Here is a 20,966-nt window from a genome sequence, read left to right as displayed (position 1 = left end):
TGTATACTGTGTTGTGTGTTTACCACTACAAGCCAAGTCTCCTTCCATCACCATTCTTCCCCCTTTTACCCTCTTCTACCCCCCATCCCCTTTTAAGTGTCAGGGACAGACTGCTTCCAGGAGGCTGAAAGCCAGGAAGATATCCACGTGACTGACTTGTGAGTTACACATGAATCAAGCCAGCCCGTCAACACTGCGGAGATGTTGGAAAAATAAATAAGAAAGCCAGTTTTTTAAACAAACCGTCTGAAATAGAGACAGATTGTTAGTTTCAAAGGGACTTAAAAATATTCTAATTAAATGCAATGGGAAGAACTTCATGAACCCTAATTTAAACAAATCCTATATAATAAAACGTTAATATGCAAATTGTCCCCTCAGGAGTTCGACCGCTCGTTATGACATGCACTGATCACCAGGGGGCGGTGCGGAACGATGGAAGGCCTAGCAGGCAGCTGGAAGGCCCCGATTGGCCCTGATCACTGGCCTAGGGACCCTACCTATGCATGAATTTTGTGCACCAGGCCTCTAGTCAATTATAAACAGACATTTTTGAGACAATGGGGGGGGGAGTAAATGTAGTCTGAATATTAGATAATATTAAAGAATTATTATTAATTTTGTTTACTACTATAATACTGTTATGTTTAAAAAATAATTACATATTTATGGATGACATATATCTTATATGGAAGTTGCTTTAAAATATCCCAGCAAAATCTTTTTATGTATGTGAGGACTGGCAGAGGTCCAAGAATGGCAACATGTTAAAAACTTGAGGCTGAGGGAGTGACTATACTACTAGTACTCATTAAATTATTCTCTTTACTTTTATGTATTATTGAAATGTCCCATAAATTTAAATTTAAAAAAGATGAATAAGTAGAATAAGTAGAGTCGATTCCAGAATGTTTTTATATAAGTCGGATTCTGTGCTCTGTTTTGAAGAGGATAATACTAAAGATTCCTAGCATGAAAGGAAATAGATAACATTGGTTTGAGCAGAAAGGACATCAATATCAGTGTTATGCATATTTGAGTATGGAAATGGAAGGCTACCGAAGCAGCTGTGAAGTGAATCTAATAGAATTCAGAATGCAGTTGCTCATCTTCATTTTCTTGAAGAGGAATGAAACTCCCTTATTATTCAGGATGAATAAAAAGGAGAAGTGCTGTTGGTCTTTGGGATGACCCTTCAGCAGGTAAGACCATATTGTCATTTCATTTGAATAATCAGAATGAAGTAAATGGCAAGATCTAGAGTGTGCACACAGAAGTTCCTTGCAGGGACAGAATAAGATCACTGCCCTTGCGCAGGGAAAGCTGTCGAATTATACGTGACAAAGAGTTCAAGGAGCTCTGAGACCTGACTTATCAAATTGAGCAGTATTAACATGGCTTATCCCAAAGCAACAGCATCCGGGTAGCACTGGAGACAGACAATGTTCAGCTGATCGAGTGATTAGAGGAGTGATTTTTCCTATCGTGTTATGGAAAAAATAGCAACAGTGAGACTGAATCATGTAGAAATGAAAAAGAAAAAGCTTAACCATGAGCAGGAGTTAGTTACCATGAGACCTAATTGTGCTTGGAAGACCGAACTTATAAATAATGCAAGAGGGCTCCCGTTGCTTACTAGGTGGATATAATGATCTCCGTCTTTCTCTGTGGAAGAGATTTTCCCAGGCAAGTTTGCCAAATTACACTTCCTAATTACAGGTTGTGAATGTAATTCTGGCAGAAAGGGGAAAGAAATACACTTTCTTTTTTATTGATCCTAAATATTTACCACTGATGCCCAGACCCACTGATGCTCATAATATATGTAAAAGTCCTTGTGTAAGGAGTGACTAGGAAATGATAATCAGCTCCCAGGGGAGGAGCTCAGCGAGGCCCCCCACTGGGATCTGGGAAGGCTAACTGACTGCATAAGAACAAATGGAACATTGAGGGACCATCACAGACACCATGGTGTCAAGCTGATTTTATGAGCTACTTAAAAAATAGGAAATGATAATAACCATTTTATGACAGGGCTCTTCTAGCAATAGAAACAAAAATAAAACCCCCAAATCAACAAGGAAGCTAGTGTTCATAGAAAATTAGAGGAAGTAATTTAAAAATAGAAAAATTAGAAGTTTTAATTAATAGTGTATATAAAGAAAGCATGTGAAAACTATTGGGCGGTAAATAATGAATACATCAGCCAAAATAAAATTTTAAAAAAAGTTTAAAGCAAGCTCCTTTGTTCTTTTGTACCTAGTTTGTTTACTACTTCTGTTCTATTTCTTCCTGTTGCATAACAATCTCTAAAATTAACAGATTAATGTGAGTCACTGAGATAAATTGGCCCAGACATTCTGGACAAACCTCAATAATGCCTCTAAAATGTAAGCTTTTAAAAAGAATAAAGTGAGCCAGAGTTTAAGCTAAAGAGTACTAACCTGAGCATCAGTATAGTTTAAGCCACAATATAGTTTAAGCCACTTAAATTGAAGCATAAGGTTTAAGCCTCTTTGTTCACACACACAGAAATAACAGCATAAATTGTAGTGAAATACCTATATCTCACATTTTACAAGTATATTTAGATTTCATTTTGGTGGGGAGAGAATGAAAACTTACTCTTTTCTTTGTAGACTTTCCTTTTATCACCTTCTTAACCAATAAGTGACACAGGGTAAGGACTGCTTTGGCAAGAAGGGTCCCTGTCATGTAAGGCATATTATTGATGGTGTGTTTTTAAAATTTTTGTGGTCTAGATTTGGGAATACATTTGAATCATGCTGACTTCCACATAAAGAGGCTGATGTCAGATGTTAATGACAAGTCAACATTATGATGGACATTTGTTGGCAGGCGAGGATACAGGGAGGCTGGGGGATTAGGACAGTCAGGGCTGACCCTAAGGATTGTTGCTCTAGTTCCATCTTATTTATAGAAAGTATGTTTGTCAGAAGAAGCATGAAGACTACACAGAGATTGAGCAAGAGCAAATTTGAAGTTATTTATATGAAATATCAGCATCTAATCTATGATACTTTTGTATCATACTCTTGGTATGTGCCACAAAGTAGTAAACACTGAAATAATATATATACAATAGAGGCCCGGTGCATGAAATTCATGCAGGGGTGCAGTCGAAGTGCGAGCATCTGGCGTGGAAGGGCAGGTCCCAGCTGACCTCTGGGACCTCCACCCGAGTCACAGCACCTGAGTCCCCATACAGAGATTTGGTGAGCACAGCCTGACACTGCAGGCCAGGGTGCAGCATTAGGCCTCTGGGCCTCCCAGTGGCACTGCATGGAAGCTGAGCAGGCAGCGTGTTCTTTCCTGGCTGGCCTCGCAGACCAGCTCCTGTTCGAACCCACGGGGAGCCCGACCGGCGCCTGCGGTCCCGGCAGCTGGGGCCAGCTCACCCAGAAGAGGCCACGCGGGTGTGTGGTGGGCTCCTCGTGGGCATCCAGCACCTGAGTGTGGGGGCTTCCCCAGCATGCGAGGCCTGCCGTCCCAGGGGAGGGTAGCAGGCAGAGTGAGAGCAAGCTCGGTGGACACCCCGCATTCTCATCACACCTCTGTCCCCATCACCCCCGCCTCCAGGTAGCTGGCAAGAGGTCACAGCACGTCGCCGATGCCTGCCATGTTCCGTGCTGCCCCCTGGTGGTCAGCACATGTCATAGTGAGCGGTTGAACTCCCAGTCTCCCAGTTGAACTCCCATCGAATGCCCGCACAAGGGGACAATTTGCATTTTAGGCTTTTATTATATAGGATTTTAAGTATATGATTGATGTTAAATAGTGATTGCTATTGTCCCTTAGGGGAGTCATAAATCAAAAATAAGTAAATTATCCAAAATTGTCATTATTATGAGCCATGTATTTTATTTTTCATGCAAATGTAATAGTAACTCTAGTTATAGCTATTATGTGTAGGTTCAATGACAGTCACTGATGCACCCATAATTTTGCCTCCTAAGTGCCATCCAAACTGTGGGCATGTGATCAGAGAAAAGGGACAGTGGATTACAGTTCCATTAAAAGTTTATACACAGTGGACTAAAGTAGTATGAAGCAAATATGAGCTTTCTATTCACTTAAAAATTAAATAGAATGTGGATATAGTTTCATGATATTTGCACTTTTTGACAGGAAAAATGCCTATGTCAAAGACCCTCTAAAATTTCCATGTGATATTTAAATGATTCAAATTTTAAAGTTTCCAAATCCCGTCAATCCCTTCTTTTATACACAGTGGACTAAAGTAGTATGAAGCAAATATGAGCTTTCTATTCACTTAAAAATTAAATAGAATGTGGATATAGTTTCATGATATTTGCACTTTTTGACAGGAAAGATGCCTATGTCAAAGACCCTTTAAAATTTCCATGTGATATTTAAATGATTCAAATTTTAAAGTTTCCAAATCTCGTCAATCCCTTCTTTAAAATCTCTCTCTCTCTCTCTCTCTCTCCTTTATTTAGTTCTTACACTATTAGATAGAATTTCCTGGAATACTTCATTGTCCATATCCAAAGCTTTGCTAAGATTCTTCACTACTTTTGCTTTCCTATTGAAAAAATCCTTCTCTTCCTGGGCTCCTCCTCCTCCTCCTCCTCCTCCTCCTCCTCCTCCTCCTCCTCCTCTCCCTTTTCCCTTCTGGTATTCAAATACTCCTGGAGGTATTCAATTCCCCCAGAGTGTGGGCTCTTACCTCCAACTCACTTATAGAAACTCTAGGCAAAATGGTCAATGCACTGTTCCACAAACATATAGATTTTCCTTGAGTCACCTAAATCATCTATACCTATAGTATATTTCCTACCATAAGAAATATCTAAAAATTATGTTATATACATTTATTCTCTCAATAGGCTGAACCTAATAATATGAAGGCCACATGAAACCAGATGCAACATAGTATAAATCATCAACACTGTAACATTAAAAATATTTTTTCCATTTGTTGCTGGTTGAACCTGCAGATGTGGAGGCTGTGGATATGGAGGGCTGACTACTCAGCTTTGCCTTGTATCATGAAAGCAGCCATTGGCAATAGGTAAGGAAATGGGTATGGCTATGTTTCAAAAGAACTCTAATTGTTTTTTAAAAAAACAGACTATGGGTTGGATTTGGTACACAGGCCATTGTTTACTGATCACTGGTCTAGACCAATGGTCTGGTAAAATCCATGGGATAAAAATTTCTACCTTCAGAATCATAGAATGGTAAAGTTAATTCATAGGGTATTGTTTCTGATACAGCAAAGAAATATTAAAGTTAATACAATTTAATTCTTTAGGTAGAAAGAAATGCTTGAACACTCTACAAATACAAACAGGTTATATGAAAAAATCTATTAATGGTAAAATGCAATAATTGCTTTTCTGATGGTATGTAATGTATTTTGGGGACCTTAGCTTCTATGGCTTCATCAAAACCCTTTCTGGAAATTTTACCCAAATTTCTATCTTCTGTCCTAAGCTATGTCTAGAGCTACATTTCAAATGCATACTTGGATATTTTTAATTGGCTCCCCTGCTGTCACCTCTAATGCACAATATACAAAATATACTCTCTAAAATCAGCTCTAGTTTCTGACCTAAGAATTTCCATCAATACGCAGTAAGTATTCTCAAAATAAAAATATTGGCGTTAAAGAATCAAATCTTTGACTTGCTTATTTCTATTTCTGCTACTCTCACCTGCCACTAAGTCCTAAAATTACTTTATTGCATGTTGAAAGTCCATTTATTTTTTGCCCATTCCCACCACTGTGGTTCCTGAGACCCTATTACTGAGTCTTTGCATTGCTACAATAGTGTACTAGCTGACATCCAGACCTATGTGTCTTATCCTCCTAATTTATTCTCTACATGCTGACAAGTAAAACACTGCTTGCTCCTACTCCTTATTGAACAAAGCCTAAAATACTGATCCTGACATTTATAGCCTTCTACAGAATCACCCCAGGCTCCAGCTTACATCTTCAGAGCTTCAATTACCCACTTTTCTGTGAACATATTTAATGTTTTCATTTTCTTACCTCAAATGCTTAGCTTATAGAATTGATCTTATTTTGTATTTTTTTCTCTTTTCTACTAATTCTAATATTATGGCACAACTCAATTCCCAGCTTATCCTTTAGGTCTTTCTTAAACACGTTAGCTTCAAATTATTGCTTTTGCCGTGGATCAGCCTTTAACTCCTACATGTTGGATGTTACCAGTGACACCACTTCCCTAACCAAATGTAAGCTCCTGCCTTGAACGTCTTCATTCTTTCCCGACACTCATGGCTCTCGCTGCACAGCCTCCTGAATGCGATCAGTTAGAGGAGGCACTGGGATGAGAAAATGTGGTGCGCTGGAGAGGACAGGGTGCAGTTTCTCTCTAGTCTTTGCTGATCGATGCTAATCCTTACTACAGTTTCTTTAATCATTAAAAAATAGCACAAATTGGCACTTCTGAAGTCTCTGACCAGATAAAAACAAAGATGAGAATAGCAAGAATATGACAGGTCAATCATGCAGAATTCTAAAAACAGCTATGACCATCAAAGGAAGAAAATGTTGCCAGTATTTCATTAGCAAAATATATTTTTACACTCTTGATTTTCCCCATTTTATGTTTCTGTAGAAATATAGGCTCTAAGAAAAACAACAACATTTAATCTACCAAGGCAACAAAGATTATCTTCATATGGAGTTTAAGAGTGTTCCTCTTAGTATACGCAGAAATGATTTTTCTTTCCAGATAGCCTGGGCATAGAAAAGATAGCCAAGATAGAGTAAGTCGTCTGACAAGTATTTCAAGATTAGAAGTCATTATCTAAGTGCAGGCAGAGGAAGAGGAACCAGCAATAGGAAACCAAGAATGAAACAATCAGAAAGCCATGGGGGAAGCCAAAGACCCCTTTTCACGTGAGAATGGGTCACCATATTAGGTACTACAAAGCAGTCAGCCAGGATGAGGAATGAGCTGGCGTTTTTAGATTTGGAGATAAGAAGATTACCAATCACAGAAAAAACAGTTCTCATACAGACTTTGTGTCAAAACTACAAAAGACCCATGTTAATACTGTTGCTCTTATGCAGCAGTTCTCAACCTGTGGGTCGTGACCCCTTTGGCGGTCGAACGACCCTTTCACAGGGGTCGCCTAAGACCATCTTGCATATCAGATATTTACATTACGATTCATAACAGTAGCAACATTACAGTTATGAAGTAGCAACGAAAGTAATTTTATGGTTGGGTCACAACATGACGAACTGTATTTAAAGGGCCAGAAGGTTGAGAACCACTGCTCTTACGCCAGCTATGACCGATGTGCACATTCACTGGGGCCATAATTTACAGGAAGGGGGAAGGATTTAACATTTAATGGAGACTTAATATATGCAAAGCGATCTGAGGAGCGATCTGAGGAGCATTATGTTCTCAGCCTCAGAGGGAGGAAATAAACGAACCAAGGTTCTGCAGTTGTTGAGTAAAAGAGTCTGGAACTGAAGCTGTTGTCACAATTGTGCTGTTGCCACCATATCTCAGATTTCCTCCAGTGGAGGACTGTAAATATATGGGCTGTTTTACCTAATCTCAATTCACACACTTGTATCCCTGAGTATTAACTGTGCATAGATTGTAAAATATAAATTTTAGGGTAATCCTAAATGATCATTTGGTCCAACCCTCTCTTCTTTCTTTTTTTTTTTTTCATCTAAATAGACAAAGACCCAGAAATGTGAAGTAATGAATAAGACTCACAATGTACTGGTGAAAGAACAAGGACTAAATATTGTGTTTCCTGATCCCCAAACTCATACCTGTTTTCATTGTAAACTTCGTGTAGGGCCCAAATTGCAAGCAAATGTGTGCTTGATTCAAGGAGGAATTAGTAGGGCATGACAAGAAGATCTTGTGTCACTCAATTTCTCGATGAATGGGTTGAAATGAGAATGACTTTCTATTCTAAATACCTAAGTCTCTATAACTGTAAAGGAGACAGTTATTTTTTAGCTAAAGCTGATGGTGGAAGATGCATAATGAAAATGAAACATATAAAATACACTTCCAAAAGTCCATAGTTAGTCATTATTATTTGTAAACTAAATTTTATATTTCAAATAAAGACTTCTAAAATGATGATTATATAAATAGAAGAGTTTTACAAAGAAGTAGCAGTTGTTGTTTTTTCCAAATTAGGGAAGCAATCTTCTCATTGCAAAGAAAATGGGCTCCAGGTCACATCAGTAAAGGCTGGAATTCTATTCTGTGTTTCGACTTTTGCATCATCAAATACATAACAAATGAGGGGTCATCAAAGATGTTTTTATGAATGAAAGAGAGGTGGTGGCAGTGTTTTCAATTGTATATTCAACTACATTTTAGGTATGTAGGAGTTACATGCTAAAACTCAATGTGAGTAGAAACTACCATGTACTCTTTAAAGACTGAATTTGCTACATGCATAAATAACATGTCCAAAGCTTCAAATGTAAGTATTAGGCATAATACCCAATAAATAATGTCGGCAATTTGGAAACATTTACATCACTCATTTCTTCACGATTCCACGTTATCTAGCAGTGCAGACAGACTGCTGTCCACATATGGCAGGTTGGAGTACATAAATCTGCCATTTAAAAATCAGTACTGCATAGGAACAAAATTGGGGATATGTTAGGGATGTCATTGCTGGGAATTTCTGGGAAACTTAACCCATTATATTACATTGCATGCACACACGTATGTAATGCAGATGGGCAAGGATATAAAGGATCTTATTGTTAAGGTGACAAGCAAAAGTATTACGGAAGACCACGATCCCCAAACTAACCACCACAGCTAACAACAAGCTGCAGTGTACAATCTCTGTCATAACCCTCTCAAAAGCTTCATCTGATTGTCTTCTAGATATCAGTAAGGGGAAAATTCAAGCAGAGGAATTATAGGCTAATGTCAAAGAACAAAGGGCACACTTTAAAAAGACATGTCCCTGTGCTACGTAGGATGAGTGGTAAGCAGATTCATGTCTGCTCTGCTCCATTGGCTAAGCATGGCATCAAATGACAAACTCATCAAGCTGACGGGTAAGTTAGAGATGTTGGAGAAATGAAAAGCAAATCAGCTGTGGAACGAGGTCTCCCACCTCTGGCCTGTCGTCCGGGCCCACAGCCTTCCTGTGCTCCAGGGCTGTCCTGTTGCACGCTCCAAGGGACCAGTTGGCACCGGCGCCATTTGTGCGTCTTCCACCTAGAAGAAAAGGAAAGAAACCTCACGGAGAGGAAGCAAAAACGCCAGGCAAACCAGGGCTATGGCGACATGGAAACATGACTGTGGCCACTGCAAAGAGAAATTTATTTGACGATGCTCAGTCCTATCTAAATGTAATGTAGGTCTCCAAGGCATTAGAAAAAGGCAGCATTAAATAGAGCAGTACTTTCTATGGTAGTGGAGACACAGTTCATCGTGGCCAAGTTCTACAAGAATAAACTCTATAGAAAGCATTTAGCCTTCTTAATGATTAGGATTGCCAGCAGATGTGCCAGATGGTACCAGAGTGATGCATTCTGTTTAGTAGAGGTATGTTTATTTTATATTCAAGTTATAAAACTGCAATTCATGTCATGAGCCTTTTCTATAGTGTTCTTTTGGTTAGTGTTGTAGCGATAACTCAGAAACTGCGATTATAATGCACCTTACAAAGACAAATCCGCCAAATAAATACATTTGGTTTAATTCAGTGGTTGGCAAACTGCGGCTCGGCAAACCACTGCTCATGAGCCACATGCGTCTTTGGCCCCTTGAGTGTGGCTCTTTCACAAAATACCACGTGCGGGCGCACACGTACAGTGTGATTGAAACTTCGTGGCCCATGCGCAGAAGTCGGTATTTTGTGGAAGAGCCGGTATTTTGTGGAAGAGGTACACTCAAGGGGCCAAAGAGCCGCATGTGGCTCATGAGCCGTGGTTTGCTGACCACGGGTCTAATTGATGTTAGTGTTCACCGTCTAAACATGCAATTATACTATTTTTCATAATTATTATTTGTCAGAATTAAATACAGATAAATGAAGGTGGCAGATCTGCCATCAATTTCACCTTAAATTGCTATTTTGTGATCACACATTCCATCAATGGATGCCATAATATTTCATTTGTTGTCAGGATTGCAATTATATGCCGCATTGTTTCAATTAGGTTTGTACTTTCTTTTCATAGTTCTGAAGAAAAATTTCTCTAATAATTATCAAGATGATGCTACATAACTTTAATAACCTTAATTTTCTTTGAGGTGGCCAAAAATGAATAGAACAAATGCCTCACTTGCATCATTGAGGTAAAGATGTCATTTTGTCAGCAAGGACGCCAGCATTTGGGAGGAACAGGTGCTTAGGCCATTCCTCTAAGTGAAAAAGAATTGCTTCCTAAAACATATATTTACATAATTATTAACAGCGTCTCTGCATTCCTTAGAGTTTACGTCAACATACAAAATTTCCCCAAACTGCTGGAGCTAATAATACAGCATGGAGATTTATGTAATTGTCTCCCTGGAGATCATTTCAGTAGGCGAACGGCTTTTAAAAAGGTAAGCGATGGCACATACAGCTATAAACATCCCAAACTTCACTGAGCCTTCAGGACAGCATTGGACTTGAAGCATTTTGCTCAATGCATCGGTCACAGTGCTTTTTCTTTCCCTCTATTACCTGTAGCTTTGGCACATTTGAGGGGCCTCGCAGGCCTTCTCTTCATAGAGAGGATCCGTGCAGTCCCTGCCTCCGTTGGCTGGCAGCTGAATGATGACCCGGTGCCGAGACTGCTTCTTGACTCCGGAACTCCCTAGAATGAGGCAGCTTTTTAACCTCTGTACTCTGCACTGATAAAAAGACTCTCCAAATACCATCCTGTGTGAAGAAAGCACATGGCCTCTAGCTACATATGCTTTGACATCCCTGAATGAGAGGACGCATCTAGTCTAATCATTTCCTAAATCCTCCCAAAGACTGCTTATACTGAAAACCCAATCAAATTCTATTTAAAAATGGGAAGAATGAGGAAAACAGTTCCATAGTCAACGAGGCTTCCCAATGCACAGTTGCAAAGTAATTGCTCTTTTGTATGTTCCTTGCCCCTTGAGAAATATGACAGCTCTAATTAATTTATTTTTCTCTACCTTAAGTTTATTTTCATGCCATTTCACATAGCCCTGTTTACCACACGGGACTCATACACATGTAATGAATCCTTCTTAGGAGAATATATTACAGATTTTAATGAGAAATTTTATTTCTTTGTTATTCACTTAATTTGAAATGCATAACTCATAAATTATTCTAGTCATTTATTATTCATGTTAAACAGTCTAAGATCTTCAATTCAGGTCGCATTTTAACATCAGGGTTGTACGTAGTGAAATGAAAGTCACTTCCTGGAGGCAGAATTTTTAGAGAAGCATTCGAAATAGCAATCATTACTCTAAGTAAATAACTCCAAATTGTGTTTAAAAAGCCAAAAGAAATAAGATTTATCTACAATGAAGAGATCAACTTGACAGTATTATTGATATAAAGATGCTCAAAACTTTTTAGTATTAGAAACAGATCATGTATAAGACTTGCCAACTTTAATAAAAAATATATCCCAACTTACAATAAATACACTTTAGAGATGAATAGCTGCATGGCACAATTTCACTCATAAAAGAATTCCCTCAAGAATTATTTTAATTGAGTTGGCACGATGCATTTAAATTTTTTTGTAAGATCATTAAATACTTAATATGCAGACCACAGGAACAAAGAAATTTAGAAGAGTTAGCAGCCCCGAACAATGAAAGTTGACCAGAAATGAAATGAAACATTCTTAAAGTTATTATGTTAGTAGAAAAATATGATTTGACAATTAGAACTTTCTAATAGTGAAACATCCTTTCTCATGAAGTTAAGGTATCCTTCAATGGGGTCTGGGCAACTGACTCCCAGCAATGTGGATTGAAGATTCCTGTGTTAGATGTGTGAATGGATCAAATTAGTGATTCCTAAATGGCTGACTGCATAGGATAATTTCCTTAAAAAGACAAAAACAAAACCATGTCTCAGAATTTTTGGGAGCTGAGTTTAAAAGTCTGATTTTTACAAAGCTTGCCAGAAAACTGTGATGAATACCCAGGCTTAAGATCTACTAGAATAGACAACCTTGTATGCCTTGTCCCAATTTCAGATAATATGGTTCATGTGTAACTTTTTAGGATTACCTCCATTGTGGGGGAAACCTGTACTATTAATGATTGTATTTACTATATTAGTGAATAACTGGAATACTACAGGTAATGGAGTAGGGAATTAGGGACTGGAGGTAGTGAGTAGCAGAGAAGTCAAGTATTTGAAAATACTGTCATGGACATTTTTAGTTTAACAGTAGTGATATGAATGCTAGCTCCAACTTTTACATGTTAAAAATCTTTTATCTAGGAAAGATCTTTAAAAAATGCCAATAGGACTTTTAATAAAATTGCTAATGTAGTCTTCATCCATTTTATTGTCCAATGACTCCTATTTTTAAGGCACAGGTGAGAGATTCCTCTAATAATGTCGAGCTAGGAAAAATTTTGTTTCCCCTGACAATCAGTTAAGAATCCACTATGCTTCTATTTTTGGCTTTGTTCACCAAAATCTCAGAACTAATTTTCTTCTCAATTGCAGCAGCTTACCTTAATTCTAATTTTATAGTATAATTTTTCTCTTCTTCTCCCATTTACTACTTGACTCCATCCTTCTTTTACACTTTCTATTATTTTTGCTTATAATCTTCTTAAAAGAGTATACACACTAAACGACCGTTCTTGTCATTCGTTTAGTATTGGGGGAAGGAAGGAGGTGCTTGTTTTCTAACAGGGAAAAAGAGGAAAAGAATACAGAGAAGCAGGTCTTTGCTTCCCAGGGGGTCGATCATTCCCCAACCCTCTCAACCTGCAGATAGACAACAGACATGGAGTTGGGAACAAGGGATCCGGACAAAGCAGGTTACTGTGAGTTCAGCATCAGGGGCACCTTATAGACTTTGGGTCTAGAAGCACCTTATAGACTTTGGGTCTAGAACAGCCGTGGGCAAACTACGGCCCGTGGGCCGTATCCGGCCCGTTTGAAATGAATAAAACTAAAAAAAAAAAGACCGTACCCTTTTATGTAATGATGTTTACTTTGAATTTATATTAGTTCACACAAACACTCCATCCATGCTTTTGTTCCGGCCCTCCGGTCCAGTTTAAGAACCCATTGTGGCCCTCGAGTCAAAAAGTTTGCCCACCCCTGGTCTAGAAGCTTTGGGTCATGAACCCCCTAGATGTCACCTGGGACATAGGCAGGGCTGTTCAGACCGGGGAGGCAGCAGTCAAATGTGAGGGTTTCATTTTTACTTTGTTTATTGACTTGAAAGCAAAAACGTCACCTAATGTACAACTCTGACATATTCTAGTGCCTTCTCAACACAACCTCCATAGTCTGCACTTAATATATAAGACTATGGTGACTGTTTCTCACTCCCATAGCTGATTCCATCTTGGCAATCCATTTAGTCTTATAAAAAGTTCAAATACCTTAACCTTGTGCAGCACACGGGGACAGAGATTGTGACCTGATTCAAGTGAAACATTTCAAAGCCATAACATGTAGAGAGGAAGTTAAATGGGGTTACACAGGAAGTGTCATGACACCCATGTTTCTACCCACTAAGAGGTTCATTTCTTCTCAGCTCTCAGTTAAGAAATTACTTGTGCATTCAAAGAAACAGCACTGTAAGCTCATCCAGGTTATAGAGCTCTCAGATCAAAGTACAGACAAAAGGAGAGCTATGGCACACGATAAAAAAAAAAGGAAGGTTCCCCACTAACAATTTGAACTGGCAAACTAGAATTTTACAACCTTCATAATTTCCTGTTTGTACTTATACCCAGTTTATTACATGTGGTTAATACACATATATAGTTTCCATTTATCTTTGTGTTTTAGCTCCTAGAACAATAGTTACACATAGCAAGGACTTAATAAATATTTGCTGAATGAGAAAACACACTTATTTCATTTCTTCTCAACTGGATTATTAACATCTTCTATTTCTTTTATCCATTTCCTTACAGTAGTAAAAACATGGGGACTAAGCCTGCACATTGAGGATTAATAAAAAATAAGGTATCACTTTGTCCATTGGAAATAATGAGCATGGGGAAAATAAAGGAATATTCCTGTAGTGCTTATACAGGAAAATACCTATATAGGATACAAACAGAAAAAAAAGGATTATATATTCAGAAAACAATTATGTGATGATGGGGCACATGGATTCAGAGGGTAATGTAATCTCTCACAAAGTTACAGCACTTTTCAGATACTTTAAGACATTCAAGATGAATTTCACTAGAGAAATGACTTGGTGGAAGGATTTAAAAGGCAGGCAAAACTAAGATTTGTTAAGCTGGATGTAGGAGGAATAGCAGGACAGAGGAGCATAGCGGTAGGAAATTGGAAAAGAAATGTTTCATGCAAGAAGCAAAATGTAAAGGTATTTTTCCTATCTTTGGGGTAATTTTAGGGAAGTAGTGCTTAAAGGCATCATGGTAGAATAGATGCCTCTGCAATATCCCTTCTAGATCTCAATTAAATAAATGTAGTGTGGAAAGGGGGAGGGTAAATAGAATTTGAGCAGCTAAATGTATTATTTGGTCAAAAATAATGATATTTTAAAGATTAGAGCTCCAAATAATTTATATGTATAAATGTTTTCTATTTTTAAAAACTACCCTTTGTAAAGTTTATGAAAAATTTTAAAAAGCTAACAAGTGCACTGGTTTAAGAATTACTCTCTTACTCAATTTCTGATCTTTATTGCATTCAACACATATCTTGAGAGAGGGCTGAACAACATTTCAAATAATTCTTTTTGTTCTTGCTGGGATGCTAAGCTATTCTATTCCATTTTCTGCAATACTAAAGCATAATTTTACCTCTTTAAATTATTTTTTAAAACGAGGTTAGCTCCACACATTCATTAATTCAAAACTCTTATAAACTTTAGACGTCACCTGCATAACTAACTTTGAAAGAACCACCCCATCCCTGAATTAATTTTCTGTGGCTGTTATCTATCCTTGAACATTCAACTTTGTTTGCATTTTTTAATTGTGTGAGAAAGTCAGTGTCATTTCAATGAAATGTGGACCATTCCTATTTCATACCAAATAATGAAAAACTAACCACATATCATTGCTTTATTTTCCTTGTAACAAAAGGCTAGTTTTCTAACACTATTGTATTGTTCTTCTCAGTTTCAGCAATCTATGGGCACAACAGAAAAGGCTTCTCCAGGAAACAAAGCATCTTGGCACTGCTGTCCGACAGCAACCCTCTCCCGCCCCTCAGTTTTTATTCCCTCAACACACAATTACAGTTCTTCCTTTTAAGTCTGAGTGCCTAGACCGAGGGTTTCTAAAGCCTTTTGTGATAGGAGACTCAATCAACATACCATAGAGCTGCCAAACTGAACGGGCAGGGCTGATCTGCTCCTGGTGAGATGACCTGCACTCAACCAAACGCAGCCCCGCCTCTCCGAGAGTCTCTAGCTCACAGGACAGCAGTTTTCTGAGCTGGCATTCCTGTCCTCCTGATCACCACCACCCCAGGATCTCCAGGGCAGAATGGTATCATAGTGGAAACATGCATCTTTATTTAGAGAAGCTACCTGCCCACCCCCAAGAGACCATGGCAACTAAACCCATTACATCTTGCATGCCCGTTACTCACAAGAAACTAGCCCTACCCCCACCTCGACCCCCCAAATGCCTTTTATCATCACCTGGACCCACAGCACTATCTACATATATACCCGGATTTTCAATTTCTCATTCTTTTCCACTCTCTAATCCTTCCCTCACTGCAGCCATTGGATCTCTTTCTTTTATTCCTTTGGGATTGTATACCTGAATCTGAACAGAAACTACCTGGTGCCATGCTATGTCTTGTGATAAGTGGGTTGAAAACTATGAGTACTGATAGGAACACTGTATACTCTTTTTGAAATATATAAGGCCGCTATACATTCTTTTATAATTAACTAGAGGCCCAGTGCATGAAATTCATGCACGGGGGTAGAGGGTCTCTCAGCCCAGCCTGCAGCCTCTCCAATCCAGGACCCTTCGCAGAATGTCTGACTGCCAGGTTAGGCCCAATCCCTGTGAGATTGGGCCTAAACCGGCAGTTGGACATCCCTCTCACAATCCAGGACCACTGGCTCCTAACCGCGCACCTGCGCGCCTGCCTGATCGCTCCTAACTGCTTCTGCCTGCCTGTCTGATGGTCCCCTAACCACTTCCCTGCTGGCCTGATCACCACCTAACCACTCCCCTGCCAGCCTGATCATGCCCAACTGCCCTCCCCTGCTGGCCTGATTACCAACTTACCTGCCAACCTGGGTCCAGAATCTGAAATCAGGGTGTCTGGGGCTGTGCTCCCTTCAAGGTCTTCAGGGGAGGGTCCTTCCTAAATCTGATTATGCAGAAAAAATCTCGCATAATCACGTGCCCCCACCCCACTGTTCCCCTGCACACTTCCTGGTAATCAGGAGCCCCCTCCCTCTCTTCAGGTGCCCACTAACAGCTGATCACATGCCCCTGGCCCCCTGTTCAGGTGCCTACTTCCAGCTGTGCCCACTTTCAGCTGCTTACATTCCTCTACCCCCCTGTTCAGGTGCCCACTTCCAGCTACGCCCACTTCCAGCTGCTCACATGCCCCATGCCCCCCTGTTCAGGTGGCCACATCTGGCTGTGCCTATTTCCAACAGAACACGTGGCCCTGCCCCCTGGTTCACATGCTCACCTCTAGCTGTGATCACTTCTGCCTGATCATAGCCCAGGCACCACGTTCTTGTGCCCACTCCCTGGTGATCAAGAGCCCCCGCCTCTCCATTCAGGTGCCCACTTTTGGCTGACCACATGCCCCTACCCACCTGTTCAGGTGCCCACTTCTGGGTGTGCCCACTTCCGGCAGAACTCGTGGCCCGCCCCACTGTTCAAGTGCCCACCTCCAGCTGTGCCCACTTCTGGCTGATCCCAGCCCCATCCCCAAGTTCCCAAGCCCACTTCCAGCTGTAACCATTACCGGCTGATCATAAACCCTGAATCCTGTTCACCTGCCCACCTCAGGACAGGCCCACTTCCGGCTGCTCACTTGCCCCTGCCCCCTTGTCAGGTGCCCACGTGGTCTGATCATGTAGCCCCACATCCCTGGCAGCTGGTGGAGCCACCTGTCAGCTGGGCTGAGTTGACTGGGAGGTGGGCCAAGGCTAGGGTCCTCTGCTCTTCCTCTCTGAGCCAGTTTTGGCATCTAGAATCTGGGCATGGAACCCAGTTGCTGGCTCCTGTCAACCCGGGTGCTTCAGAAAGTGGAGCCCCAGGCTGACCTCATTAGGGGAAAGGCCTGGGAGGTAAGGGCGGGGCTTTGGAGTACCTGCATCATCCTACAGCCTGCGGCTCGGCAAGCGGAGGAGTTCCTGTGCCAAGTCAACTGCTGTTCCCACCAAGCATCCTGCCCTGGTGTGCCCACTGAACTGTCACTGCCAAGGAGCCCCGGGGGGCATGGGGGGCGGGAGACAGGGTCAAGGCACAGACACCGGGATGAATCTCCCTGTGAGCCCCTGCTGTCCCAGGAACCCAGACAAGCCCCAAAAGGAGGGTCAAAGAGGAGTCAATTTCCTGAGGCTGTTGCTCAGATGAATACAGACTGGCTTAAACAAACAGGAACTCAGGCTCTCCCAGTTCTGGGTCCAGAATCTGAAATCAGGGTGTCTGGGGCTGTGCTCCCTCCAAGGGCTTCAGGGGAGGGTCCTTCCTACCTCTTCAGCTTCTGGGGGCTCTTGGCCACGTCCCTTCAATCTTCATATGGGCCCTCTTCCATCCTCGGGGAACATCTACTGCATAATCAACTGCCCCATCCCACTATTCACCTGCCCACTTCCTGGTGATCATGAGCCGGTCTCTGCGTGGGATTTTCTTTTTTTTTTTTATTTTATTGTCTAAGGTTTTACATATGTTTTACTTAGTAATGGTCTCCTTTTTCCCCAATTGACCCCCCCCCCCCCCCCCCCCCGCCCCTCTGTTCAGGCTGATCACATGCCTCTGACCTCCTCCCCTGCATGCCTGATAGCCCTCAGCTGCCCTCCCCTGCCTGCCTGATTGCCTCCTAACTGCTTGCTCCCCCTCTCTGGCCTCATTGTGCCCCTAACTGCTTGCTCCCCTGCCAGCCTGATTGACCCTATCTGCTTTGTCTCCTGCCATCCTGATCTAGTCCCTAAATGCTTGCTCCCCCACCAGCCTGATCACTCCTAACTGCTTGCTCCCCTGCTGGCCTGATCGCCCCTAACCAGCTCTGCCTTGGCCCCTGCCACCGTGACTTTGTCCGGAAGGAAGTCCGGAGGATATCTGGTCGACCCAGTCTAATTAGCGTATTACCCTTTTATTAGTATAGATGTTAAAGGAAACATTGTTAATATAATAACACCTAGAATCCTTTCACTTTTACTTATATTGTAAAGTTTTAAGTCAGTTTTGACATAAAACTCATTTGTTTGGTAAAGCTATATTATTTTCTAGACAGAAACCAACATTTTATGGAATTCATGCTGAACCAGGATTACACAACCCATGTAAGAATCACAAACATTGCTCAGTCAAAACTCAGAGGTGCTGGCAAGTGGTCTTCTAGGGGAAGAACCTCCAGAACCCTGCAGATCATACCTTCTGTACATGAGGAAGGGCAAGTGGTCCAGTCGCTGTATGGGGTCACGATACAGTCCTTCCTACAAGGAAGCAGACAGGGCCTCACTGTTTCAGGCCGAAGACTTTCAGGACACCTGGAAAAAACAAAAGGAAATCACTAAGTCTCTATAGTAATCCTGCAAACCAGGTAATTTAATATGGTTAGAATTTTCATTGTTAAAGTTGCTAAATCATCACCAGTTTTAATTTCTGGGAGCTTTGCTTTTGACAAGAACTATACAACTACATTCTTCCAAACCAGGCCTCAATAAAGCTTCTCAAAACAAGATGTGTGATTTTAATAACAGTGATTGTGTTATTTAGGACAAAATGTAATAATTATACCAAACTCCTTTATAATAATCTACCCATTAATAAATTTATATTTTCTAACATGCTTTTAAAAAATTTGTGGAAATTCAAATTACCAATATAAGGACCCAATTTTACATCTTTGCATAACTAACTAGGCTTATTGTCAATTATAAATTTCCAGGTTATTCTGCACTTTATTTTTACAAAAATGTATAGCATGACAAATTTATAATGGAGCCTATTAATACCCAGTACATGCTAAAAAAAAAAAGTTGTATTTACAGCTATATATTTCATAATAAATAATAAAATAATAAAAGTGTATAAGTTCTTATGAAAAATAGTTTTTGTGTCATTCCTACTTTCATTTAGTATCCTTTTTCTTCCATTACTTTTTTAGTTTCAGATGATGGGATTTTAAATATTTTAAATATTTTTGACTAGCCAAAACATTAAATATTTGGTGTGACTTAGCTGTTTGGAGCATCATCCCGTACAGATAAAGGACACGGGTTCAATCTCCAGTCAGAGCACGTGCCCCAGTTGTGGTTCAATCCCCCATTAGGGCGTGTGCCGGAGGCAACTGATCAATGTTCCACTCTCTCTGTCTCCCTCTCCTTTTCACTCTCTCTAAAACCAATAAAAGCATGTCCTTGGGTGAGGAATAAGTGAAAAATCTTTAAATATTTTTATATGTTACAATATATTTTGGAAAGAAATATTTTTGGAGCTGATATATGTTTTAAATATACTGTCTTATTTATTGTGTACTTACTGGATGATTTTTAAATTTCCCAAGCCTTGTCTGCATCTTTACAATCTGAGTCTACTATTGCTAATAGTCAAATGTTGGCTGTGAGCATTACCATTAGAAGAAGATCTAATTTAGGACAACAGAATATAATCACACAATTCATGTAACTAAAAGTAACTTAAAGTTATGATACCCAGAAAAAAACTCTTTTAAGGTCATATAAATCATTAATAAATAAGCTAAGAAGCACTGAAGAAATAAACCAAACAACCAGTAAAACTGTTGATGAAATAACTTGGGAAATTAGTGAAATATGGGATTTAAAAATATTCCCCATGGGAGAAGCCAAATTTTTTTATAGGTCAAGATAGATTGTGTTTTAACAAGTAAGTTAATCAGGTTTTCAGAACTGAACTATGAGTGAAAAAAAATCATTAATCTCTTTCCCATAATTTATTTCTAGCACCTTACTGATGCTTCATTTTTTATATATCTTATAATAATTTATGTTCCATTCACATGTTTTCCTCTCTCACACCAGATTCAACATTTGAAAAAGAAACAAATCTCCCTGGTTTATGTTAAGAATAAGCTTGTGTTTTTCTAATTCTGATTTCTATTCAAAGTCAGTGTATGACAAAGAAATTTAGCTGTGAATCACAGAAGTTAAAGTATTGATACAATTGAGACTATAAATCATTGGAATTATAATTTAACCTTCATTCTTAACCAGGAAACATTATATGGCAAAACCCCACATATAATCCTGTTCATTCTTCAGAACTATGAAATTATTGATTAGTAATTATCATTGGAAGCACACTTTTTCAACGAGGCAATTTTATAACTTAGACCACGGGAGAGCATTACTCAATTGCATGCTCTTAAAATGTTAGCCTTGAAAATCAGTGGAATTTATAGTGTTATCATCGACAACCTCCAAAATTTTGCTTTTGTTTGGAAATATCCACAGCAAGATACTTGGCTAACTGTGGAGAACAAAATTACTAACAACAAAACCATTAAATGAACATACAAAGATAAGTTATACAACCTAGATTACATTCAATAAAATAAATTCAGACTTCCTTTGG

At 39.8% G+C, this 20,966-nt stretch overlaps 1 protein-coding gene across 1 annotated transcript in view; it reads right to left on the bottom strand.

Moving 5' to 3' along the window:
* The window catches only part of THSD7A (thrombospondin, type I, domain containing 7A), a 209,454-nt gene that overhangs the window by 66,419 nt on the left and 122,069 nt on the right, over positions 1-20,966 (bottom strand). Inside the window, exons 9-11 of the mRNA XM_014547652.1 lie at positions 18,783-18,898; positions 10,708-10,840; positions 9,145-9,248 (exon numbers count right to left, since the gene is read on the bottom strand). Coding sequence (XP_014403138.1) covers positions 9,145-9,248; positions 10,708-10,840; positions 18,783-18,898 — 353 coding nt within the window. The remainder of the gene's footprint in view (positions 1-9,144; positions 9,249-10,707; positions 10,841-18,782; positions 18,899-20,966) is intronic.

This window comes from Myotis brandtii, unplaced genomic scaffold (genome assembly GCF_000412655.1).
Source record: "Myotis brandtii unplaced genomic scaffold, ASM41265v1 scaffold48, whole genome shotgun sequence".
Lineage (NCBI taxonomy): Eukaryota > Metazoa > Chordata > Mammalia > Chiroptera > Vespertilionidae > Myotis > Myotis brandtii.
This window is presented reverse-complemented; position numbering and strand designations above follow the sequence as displayed.